The sequence below is a fragment of the Haliaeetus albicilla genome, chromosome 23, assembly GCF_947461875.1.
Source record: "Haliaeetus albicilla chromosome 23, bHalAlb1.1, whole genome shotgun sequence".
Lineage (NCBI taxonomy): Eukaryota > Metazoa > Chordata > Aves > Accipitriformes > Accipitridae > Haliaeetus > Haliaeetus albicilla.
The window spans coordinates 24,525,344-24,536,442 of NC_091505.1; the positions used below are offsets into that span (position 1 = coordinate 24,525,344).

At 47.6% G+C, this 11,099-nt stretch overlaps 1 protein-coding gene across 1 annotated transcript; it reads left to right on the forward strand.

The window, feature by feature from the left end:
• The first annotated feature begins 1,090 nt into the window (after positions 1-1,090).
• Positions 1,091-7,487, forward strand: CYSLTR1 (cysteinyl leukotriene receptor 1). The gene is made up of 2 exons (XM_069811586.1): positions 1,091-1,126; positions 4,581-7,487. Exon 2 carries the CDS (start codon positions 4,627-4,629, stop codon positions 5,662-5,664), a length of 1,038 nt encoding a protein of 345 aa, XP_069667687.1. The 5' UTR covers positions 1,091-1,126; positions 4,581-4,626; the 3' UTR covers positions 5,665-7,487.
• Positions 7,488-11,099: the final 3,612 nt, after the last annotated feature.

The following is an 11,099-nucleotide window of genomic DNA, read 5'->3' on the forward strand; positions in this document are numbered from 1 at the left end:
TCTCTGCATCCACCGCCTGCGTGACAATCCCATCCTGAGGAAAGGCTGGCAGAGACTTCTGCTCCTCCTGGTCGCCCGCAGGGACACGGGGGCTGCGGGGCTGACGATGCTGCGGGGACAGACCCAACGGCTCTGCCGGGCATCAATGGTCAAGATCACCCCAGCCGCACCTTTGGGAACCCCGATTCTGCAGAAGGCAGGGAGATGCCACCACTTCCAGGGCAGCGTAGGGGCAATGTTTGCCCCTGAGTGCAGGAAAAAAAATCTTATTTGGTGCATATGTTGGTCCAGTGCAAGTAGAAGTCAGCACCGAGCACATTTGTGTGCAGTCTCTGTTTTTTAAATAGGTGAGCAGCAAACTGCTTGGAGGCTTGGCAGCCTGTGGGTGGGGATTTTTCAGTAGCTGACTTGCCCCAAGGTGGAAAGATCTGCCTCCATCGGTGCAATTTCTCAGTGCGTAGTAACCAGCCAAGCACACCACGGGTTTTACTGGGGCACCTTCCCGCCCCACTGCCGGCGTGCAGCTGAGTTTGCCCCATTTGCACTTGCCCCCCCCCCCCGCCACGATGCTGTCAAACTGCCACCATTTCCCCACTTTGGATCCCACCTGGGTGGACCGTGCAACCAGCCTGGCTGTCCTCACCCAGCTAGAGAACACGCAAGTCTGCAGAAACTCCCCCAAAACCAGCCATGGAAACACAGCTGGGGCAGAAAAAAAATGGCCTTAAAATTCAGCCAGGTGGTCACCCACCCACCAACCCACCCACTCAGCACGGCTGTGAAAGCTGTGGCTACACAGGTGCTTTACTTCAGTGGGAGCACCTGGGATCAGGGCTTCTCCCAGCTGGAGCAGGACACCAGTACCGGGTGGGGGGTCCCGGGGGGGGGGAGTCCTTACTGGGGGAAATGGGGCACCCTCCGCCTTTGGGACCAGTGCTCCCAGCGGCTCCAGGGAGCTGGGAGGGGGGGAGCAACCGGGGGTCCCAGCTGGGTTTAGGGAAGGGAAGCGGGGGGGGAACGGGGGCGGTCCGGGTCCCTCCCCGGGGCTGCGGCGGGGCGCGGCCGGGCTTAAGGGCGGGGGAGCGGGGGGCGGCTCGGGCAGAGCTCCGCGCCCGCCTCGGCTCCGGTACGTCCTCGCTGGGGTTTGCGGGTTGGGGACTGGGGGGGTGTAAATTGGGCTGGAGGGGTAAATTGGGCTGGGGGGGATGCCCGTGGTGCCGGTGCCCCCGGGACACGGCTGGTGGAGGAGAGCGAGAGGTTTGCGAACCGGGTTAAATACCCACGGTAAGCTCGGTTATTGCTCTTTGGTGCTAATGAGGTGGGTAATTAGCATCTGGGGCTGGCTTGGAGTATCTCGTTCCGTTCCTCTTTCGGAGACCAAGCTGCGCTTCTTCTCGCAGAAAGGGGGTTTGTGCCCGCGAAGGGGTTTGGGGGCAGTTCTCTGCGGCTTTTCCCCCAAAATGTTAAATTCAGCCCGTGTCAGCGCTCCGAGCGCTCCTGAGGACGCTTCACCTCTGAGCTCGAAACGGCGCTATCTTCTTTGGTGGTGTGCTTTTTGGTTGTGTGATTAAATTTAGTACAATCTGCTTCTGACCGACTATAAATATAACAGCGCAGCTCTCCGTTCTTTAGGGTTTTGCTTACTTTGGAGTACATTTCTCAGCCAGCCATCGCTCTTCCCTCCCGCTTGTGAACATTCCTAATGAGCTGAATTCACCAGCACATAAATAAATGGTTCCGTGAACCACGACTATGCAGAAATAAAAAGTGGCAGAAGTCCTATCTGTCTTTAACTCATGATGCAAACCTGGTCTAAAGCCTCAGCTAGGAAATGGTGTTTTGTGGGGTTTTTTTGGTTTTCACAGATATATTTCTAGGTGTGGAGCTCTCTTATACTTTAGCAGTCTGCTTCAGTATTGTAGTCATCAGTTTTCTTTTCTGTTTCCTTTTTGTTTTTATTGGAAATATGGTAGATAACAGGTCTCCGAAGTCTTTTAGACAAATACCTCGCATGGTTGTTCATTATCTGCTAACAACTTTAAGATTAGCAGCTGAAAGTCTGAAATTTAGCCCCCAAAGGAGGTAAAAAGTTTATAATCCAGCTCAATGCTACTTAAGAAGTGTGCACAAATAGGCACAGAGATTAAACAAGGAAGTTTATCTAATGAGCAAATGATGGGCTGAGACGTTTACCGATATCTCTTGGTTCTCTCTTAGGCAGGATAGCTAAACTGGGGGAAGGGAAGAGAAATCTGCAGTGGCAGGAAGGCAGCAGTACCTTCTGCGTTGCTGGTGCCCTCTCAAAAGGTGCACGGGAACCTGACCCAAAATGTGCTGTTGGGAGACACAGGTTCTGCCCGCGCTGCCCAGATCCCCCAGTGCTCCTCAGCGTTTCTCCATCTGCAGCCTCTTCCCTTCTCCGAGTGTTAGATAACGTTACTGCTTCTAGGCAAAACATCTTTGTTTATCTACAGGGTTGGCTGTGCAAGTCCTGTTTTCTGCTCCTTTTTCATCCTGATCATAACTGCCCAGAGATGCAGGCAGATACAAAAAGCCTCGGTGTGCAAAAGACCTCACTCCAGCCTCTTGATCTTGAACATCTTGGTTGTGGTGTGGTTTGGTTTTTTTTAATGTCTGAGGAAGAAGTGATATATGATGCGTAGCATGGTGGGGTTCTGCTCCGCAGTTCTGCTTGCTAGGCATTAACCCAGCAATAGAAGTAACGGTAATAAGAGCTTCATCACCTGCGTCAGATTATCTTGACAGATAAAAACGAGGAGTGGGGATCGTGCAGCTTTCTTCAGAGAATATTGCGCTACCTGCTGCTCCCAAGCAATTGATTAAAATCAGACCAATGTTACCACAAACTTAATTTTAGCCCTATCTTGGAGATTTTAAAACATTATTGGAGTGTTGCTCTTTTCCTAACTTGAACCTCAAGTCTAAAGTGAAGACCTCGGGCAAGCAAGGATGCCAGCGGTGAGGGCTGAAGGCTGGATCTCTCAGCATCTCCCAGGGGACCAGGGCTCGGTCTCCTCTGCACCGCTCCACCAGGGCAGCAGTTCCGTGTTGCTGGCTGGTCCTCGCGGAGGCGGCATTTGTGGGGCAGGGAGAGGACACGGCTGCAAACTCATTGCCCCTCTCTGATGAATAGGTTATTTGCAATGATCATCGCTAAATAAGCTTCATTTATGCAAGCTGAGGTGAACTGTAAGTGATGATCTACAATGTGCTGATCTATGGCTTTTGACAAGGGATGTTGAGTCCTGGCTGCCTCTTCTGGCCAAAGACCTCTGTGCAGTTGCACTGCCCATTGCTCACACCCCCCCTACGTGTCCACAAATAGTCCAAGAGGAAAAAATATCCTCTCTCCTGTCAGGTTGTGCCTCCTCTCCTATCTGTGCCACTTTGCTGATATCTGTTGAGCTTTAATGTATTTTATGCATTGCAGATAATCAAAGGATTGTTTTAAGAGTAAAAATTGCAAATAGCTGAAACTTGACTGCAACCTAAAAACCTTGAGTATCCCACTATGGTTCTGAATTTGCAGTAAATCCCAGAGAGAGACAGAGACTCTAATGCAGCCAGGGTATTTTTATGGATGAAAATATCTACCATTTAACATCTGTTTTAAGCACATACATGGGGTGGGTTCTCATAACCGATCTTGTCCCAGCTGTTGCCTTCATCATTCTTTTTCCCAAGTCCTGTTATTTCAGCCTGCATGTTTTGTGCAGTTCTGATCATTGGGGTTTTTCATGGTCTCAGACTGCAAGCGAGATTCTGTGTTTGAACCATTAGAAATTGAAAATTAATGGGAAAAATATGTGTGTTATCTTTCTCTTGCTTTACTTTAGGACAACCCAAATTACGAGTGTCTGTCATGTCTCGCTGCACTCAAATGAACACCAAAAGGAAATGATAAAATTTCACAAAAGGCTGGCTGAGCGGATGCAAAAACCCTCCCTGGCTGTAGGGTCTGACTGCTCCGGAGAGCCCCAGACCTGCTAATGTAAATCAAAGCAATGTGCAAAAGCAAACCCAAGAAGAAATCTTTTGCTAGGGAGTTACCTTGATGGCAGAGATGTCTCCAGACCAAGAGATTTGTTCCCCTTGACATGAGCCTCCCTGCAGCTTCCCCCTCTGTCTGCTGGGCGCTGCAGCAGTACCTCTGCCCAGGCAGTGCCAGGGATACTGGAGCCCTGCAGCATCCTCTCTGCTACAGCGATCCTTCCTGTTCATCAGATATAATAGGTGCTATCTTTTCCACAGCTAGTAATTACACTTAATTACACTGTGAGGAGTTGGAGCTTTTTGGTAATTCGGTGGAAGAAGGATGCCGCCAGTACTGAGGGCTTACGAAAATGTGCCTCTCATCTTTGCATCGCCAGTTGCTGGTACCACATTAAGAAAGGTGGCTGTAGTGGATAGTTGTAGTAACACGGATCTGTGCGGATCCACATCCCTTCCTAGCTGTTCTCTCCCATATGAGAGAGATGACAGTTTTTCCTCCTATTTTATAATGGCATTTTATTTTTGTGTGCTGCTTTTCATAACTCACCTGAGTTTTTCATCCTTAGGCCTGACATTCATCGCCAGGCAGAATCGGTGCCTCAGCCAGGCAACATGACTGCACTGTTTGATAACTTGTCGTGCCACCACTCCATCGACGACTTCCGAAACCGAGTCTACTCCACGCTCTACTCCATGATCAGCATTATGGGCTTTGTCGGCAATGGCGTTGTGCTGTACGTCCTCATAAAAACATACCGGCAGAAGACGGCCTTCCAGGTGTACATGCTGAACCTTGCCGTGTCCGACTTCCTCTGCGTGTGTACCCTGCCCCTGCGTGTCATCTACTATGTCCACAAAGGGAACTGGTTCTTCAGTGACTTCCTATGCAGGATCAGTTCGTATGCGTTGTACGTCAACCTGTATTGCAGCATATTTTTCATGACTGCGATGAGCTTCTTCCGTTGCATAGCCATCGTTTTTCCAGTCCAGAACATCAATTTGGTAACGGAGAAGAAGGCTAAGTTTGTCTGCGTCGGCATCTGGATTTTTGTCACCCTCACAAGCGCTCCCTTCCTGCGAAACGGGACGTACCAATATGGCAACAAGACCAAGTGCTTCGAACCCCCAGAAGACTCTCAGAAGACAAATCTAGTTGTGATCCTGGATTTTATTGCCCTATTTGTGGGCTTCATTTTTCCATTTATTGTCATAACTATCTGCTACACAATGATCATAAGGACCTTACTGAAAAATTCCTTGAAGAAGAACCAGGCTAACCGCAAGAAGGCGGTCTGGATGATCATCATCGTGACGGCCACCTTTCTGGTGAGCTTCACCCCGTACCACATTCTGCGTACGGTTCACCTCCACGTGCTGCGGCTGAAGAATGCCAGCTGCGAGGATGCCATATACCTACAGAAATCGGTCGTGGTAACGCTCCCCTTGGCAGCTTCCAACTGCTGCTTTGACCCTCTTCTCTATTTCTTCTCGGGGGGCAACTTTCGGAAGAGACTTACCACGTTTAGGAAGGCTTCTTCCTCCAGCTTAACACAAGCCTTCAGGAAAAAGTTCTCCATAAAAGAGAAGGATGAGGAACCCTTTGGAGAAAGCCATAGGGAGAATGGAAAGGCAGCCGTGGCCCCTTCATAAGGAGGCTAGACCTTCCCCTAAGATCTCAGATGGGCAACGGCGATCTCGGAACCCTTCCAGAAGACACGATGGAGGCTTGCAAGCCTTCATCGCTATTCGATATGTAATAATAACGGTGGATGGACCATGATTTATGCTCGTTGGTGGTACAGCCGCTGCTGGGAATGGCCAACCCCTTCCCCAGGTGCACTGCTTGGACATACGCAGCCGCTTAGGATGAAGGAGCCACCACCGCTAGCCAGCACCAGAAAACTGTTGATCTGATGATAAACTCACATAAACAAACTCTTCAAAGCCTGTATTTGGGCATCTGCTTCATTTTACAACTCTACAAAGAGCGTTAACTCTCTGAGTCAGTGGGAAATGTAAACACAGCATTTGGTGTACACAGCACTCGGGGAAATACTGACAAATAAAGAGGGCAGAGTTTTCAGAGTCTTCAAACAGCCACTAAATTATTTACACAGCAGAGGTCATGATAATTCCTGTCCGGCTCCCAGCTGCTTCTGCTTTGGATTTCAGTTTTCAAGGTAATTATGTCTGTAAGACCTGCAGGGTTGGTGCCTGGGTCTGCAAATCCGGGAACTCGGACTTCAGCCCCTCTCGCACCCCAAATGAGCAGCTCTTCGGACATGCTTTCGTGCACAGCAGATCTGCCAGCATTTTCCAAACTTCTAGAAAAATCTTGTCTGTGGGAGCAGTTTTAAAATTGCAGTATCCTAGTGTGCATTTGAAACTTATTTCGATGGGACTGGTCCTGTAAGTGATGGCTGCAGGATCCAGATTATCAGTCCAGCTCTTCAGGAGGTTTTACATAAAAGTAGACCTCTGGATGCTCAGAGTCCAGTGCAGGATCAGGCCTGACTTTCTGAACTATTGACCAAGGTTGTTTTTAATAAAAAAAAATTTAAAAAAAAAAAATGCAGAAGTCCTTTTTTAAAAATAGCTATGTATGATATTTGATCCTGTTCAAGAGTGTTCACCTCCCTCACACCCCACAGAAAAGAAACAGCCCAAGGCCCTTGGAAAGATCTCTAGGAAGACCTGGAGATCAATCGTCTGAGTCCAGATGAGACATGAGTGAATCTGATTTTGAGTACAGTATGGTGAAAAAACAGAGTGGGCTATGTTTCTGATGTAAAGAAAAACTTCAAAATCTTGGTCAGAAGGAAACATTCCTGCGCTTTTCCAGTGACGCCACAGAAAAGTAGTGCTGCCTGCCTTTTACTGGAGCAAAGCCCAGCCCTAGATGTGTGATACATCAACACAAAAATAGAAAGTCTTGTAGGATTAAGACTCCTACTTGGAAAAATGATTGATAAATGAATAGCAAGTATGTTTTGATATGGTATTTATTAAGTTACTTGATATTATCTTAAAGAAAGAAAACAGTTTTAATACTGCAGAGTAAGACTGAGCAAAAGGAGTTTGGCTTGGGGCAGGGGTCTGCTTGAGAAATTACCTTTACAGATACACAGAAGAGTGTAAGTTCACTCTTCACACAACAGTCTGCATATCCCTGGGTCAGCAAAAGGCACTTAGAAAAGCAAATTCACCTGCATAACAATTTATGGATGTGAATTTTCAACAAGATCCAAGACTCCTTTAGAAAATTTTAAGAATCTGCAAAGTGGAAGAGGGCTAAAAGCTGTTCGTGTAGAGGAGTGTTACAGTTCCCCCTAACCCCACAGGAGGGCAGAGCTCCTAGTTCAAAGATGTAACTGTAGTCTGCTTTGAGAAAGTGTGTGTAAGAGTTGGCTAAAAACTTCCTTTCGAGGGTTAGCATTGAGTATTATAGCTGTGTCTCCAAGCATTAAAGGCATTGTGCAACTGTAAATAGAAATCATCACGGAAAACTCAGTTTCAGAATATGTAGAAATAATACACAAATAATTCCCAAATTTTAAAAGATTACACAGTAAAGCTATATGTATGCGTGTGTTGCAAAGCATTTTTATTGTACCAGAGGTATGCTTTTTCCTTTTTCTCTCTCTCTTTTTTTTTTTAATGAGATGATGGTTATGGCAAGAGAAACAGCAGTGGGTTTTGTGCAATAGGAAAGACTATTTTAAAAAAGATTGCTGAAAATTAAATTAAAATGTTGCAAGTTAAATTTTAACAATTACTGTTTTCTGTGTCTTATTTTAAAGTCTCTGCATACAGATTCTTCTTCTCTACAATACATTTTTATCTACACGCAGCACTAGAGTGTAATATTCATGTAATAATAATTTATAATGATATAGTGAACACTCAGTTAAAAACAGCATAGAAGTTGCTGAGGGCAGCACCTGGGGTGGGCTGAGATATCGGGGGACTCGCTGACCCAGCTTCTCGGAGCTGGAGTTTGGTCTAGTTGAACTGGCCTTTGCTGTTGCCCAACTTCACCGGATGCAGGGCACCGTCTGGGGCTGCTGGTGTGGGGACCTGTTGGAGCCAAACCACTTCTGATGGCAACTGGGCTCTCGGTAGGTCTTGCAGAGGTGGAGCACCCCAGCAAATAGCAGTTGGGACCTCGATAAGTGTGTATTTACAGATAGAAAATGCTTGCAAGACACTGGGAGGGAAGTGATGCTTTTGGTGAGGAGGATGTATTTGGGTGTCCTGCGCGGTCACATACCACACGGGTTCCTGCACGGAAAGGTCTGCAAAGAATGATGTTTTGTACTTAGCTTTTCCCAAAATAGGCGCAGGATATGCAGCGTCTTATGTAGTTATAAAACTCCAGTCCGTACTGGTGAGGGGGGAGCTTTGCCATCGGCTCGGCAGAAACCCAGCTCCAGGGGCGAGGCGAGGGCAGTTGTCCCCAGCTTGTGACTTTGCCCTGTGGCACGCAGGAAAGTGCCATCCCGACAGCAAATGTTGAACGTGTTTTGCTCAGGAATAGGGACCTGGAGAGAAATACGTGCCAAGAAACAGGACCCATCACCATCATGAGGTGAGTTAGAAACTGTGGTGTTTGTATGGGCTGTAAAAAATGACAGGAGTTGGGAAGAGGGGGACGAAGGGTCATCCTGGTACCGTGTCGGTGTCAGAAATCCCTAAAAAAGGAGCGAGGTGTTCCGTTTCTTGCTAGAAACTGGACTTTCTTCTGCTGCGTCTGTTGCGATTTATGGTACAATAGTGTCCCCTAGTGCAGAGTTACTCGTGGAGCAGCTGCCTGTTGCCTAATGAGATTTCTTCTCTCTCTCTCTCTTTTTTTTTTTTTTTTTTTTTTTTGATAGTCCAGCCTGAGCTCCTTGCCTCTAACGCTGTCCTCTTCCCTCCGGTGTTGCTCACCCTCAGTTCTTCCTCTCCCACCCCTGCCTGTATTTTATTTCATAATCTTTGGGGTTTCCCTCTCTGCCTTCCTCTTGTTTTTTCCTGGAGGGATGCTCAGGCTGGGAATGAGCCAGCCACAGAAGGGGGTCCAGCAGCACCCAGTCCCTGCAGAGGGACCCCAGCCTCAGCACTGGTGGCGAGCAGGGTCCCTCCTCCTGCCCCGGGCTCCAACAGCACCGTCCGCCTTGCCTAAAAAATGCTGTTTCTCCATTGAATGGCTGTCCCAACACGGAGCTCGGACCTGCAAAGCTTTCGTTGGAAGCTGATGGTAAATACAGCCCGTTGGCATCACATTGTCACGACAGAAGTCCCATCATTTTGGCCTTCATTTGTCTGGGAAGGTTATTTCTGATAAAAGCCGGTATAGCTCTGGAAGAAACCAGCACCCAGGTGAGCTCCTCACTGTGCCGTCTGCTTGGCATAGGGCGATAACGGTTTAGTGGGCATGGCTGATGGTTGGACTCGATGATCTTAAAGGTCTTTTCCAACCTAAATGATTCTCTGGTTCTGTGATTCTATAAAATGGTCTTGCTTGTCTCCTCCCAAAAGAAAACGAGTGGTCCCCTTCGCACGGATACTGCCCTGCTCTGAGGAGTCCCTCGGGTCCTCAGCAAGGGAACCCAGCGCCAGCGCAGCACGCGCCAGCTGGGAATATCCCAACCGAGGAGGAGGAGGAGGCATCACCAAGTGGCTGTTGATGCTAAAGAGACAGGCTGTGCCTTGTGCTAACCTTTCACTTATGCACTGCCTCATTTGGGAAATAGTAATGATTCAGCAGGTAAATTAGATAGCGGTGTCTGTGCTTGTAATGTGGTATCGTTTGTGTTTGCTCGAAGATGGAAAAATAACTAGAGCATCATAAAAATGCCCAACCAGCTGCCTTGTCATTTCTGACTGCCACTTGTTGTGCACATGTTGTCAGTCCTAAGCACTCAAAAACCTTGAATCAAGCCTTCCAAATCATGGCTTAATACTGTTTTGGATCTCTTTGTTTGCTGTTCAGTGCCTGTGCCTCTAGGGTGCAAGCAGGTAACATCTTCAGGCTTCCCTCTGCAAGCTCCACAACTAGAAATACCCTTTTCCCCCAAAGCAAACCAAGAGTGAAAACATCTGCTCTAGACCTCTGATTTTAGTCAGCGTAAGTCAAGCCACTAAGAAAGTCTACTTGGGTCTAGCGTGTGTGCATTGCAACCTTTTGAAATTATACGTGGGGCTCAGACAGCGGGGGTGAGTGTATTCTATATGCTAAAGTGTGAACTGATTAATAGTATATTTACTGTCAAAAACAAGTGCTTCAACCTACTCTTCTCACTGTTGGGTTTTACAACTGTGGAGTTGCTGTATCCCCTCAGCAGCATTCAGGGCATGATGCCTCCCCAGGCAGAAAATAAGGGATGCTTCAAGTCAGACCACGCTCGCTCCCCTCTGACAGCACTTGCCGGGGCAGAGGGTTCACTCCCGTATGGAAGGGCAAAAAAAGACCCATCTCAGCTGAAGACTATATCATGTAATAGTACACACAACCTGCAGGTGTGAGCATAAGCAAGGGCTGAAGCTGATTGTGGTTTCTCTTTTTAAAAAAATAGGGGGATCTGGGTCTTTTCCCAATGGGCTGAATAGGCACCACCAGCTGCTTAGAGCATGAAGTGGAACAAAACTTTGAAATACAAGAGAGAAAAAAATCTGCATCATGTGTTGATTGAGGCACTAATCTTTTTTGGGCCAGGGGATTATAGCGTAGCAGATAACATCCAGATTCTTTAATGGGAAGATGGGGCAGAGAATATCCCTTAACAAACAAGAAATCCCAGTCTAGCAGATGCCCAGGACACAGTGCCTCCCAGACAGACAAAAACCTCTCCCCTTTATCTCTTCTAAGATGGGTTTCAGGATAAACTTCCATGCAAGCAAAGAGAACCATATGGGTGCTGTTTTGTCTTCGTAGCAGGCTAAAATGTGTTTTTATTTGTGCTCGTTTTCAGAAAGGGTCCAAAGCAGCCACCTGCTGCCAGAAGCTAACCACAAACTAGATTTCTGTTTGCAAAAATAAAACAATCCTTCTGTTTCTAAGAGAACAGTACAAACCTTGGTTTCCAATAAATCCTGGCCTTGAC

Bases quoted from the DNA above. Each gene is read 5' to 3' on its own strand.
- CYSLTR1 (XM_069811586.1), top strand. From the start codon at position 4,627: ATGACTGCACTGTTTGATAACTTGTCGTGCCACCACTCCATCGACGAC.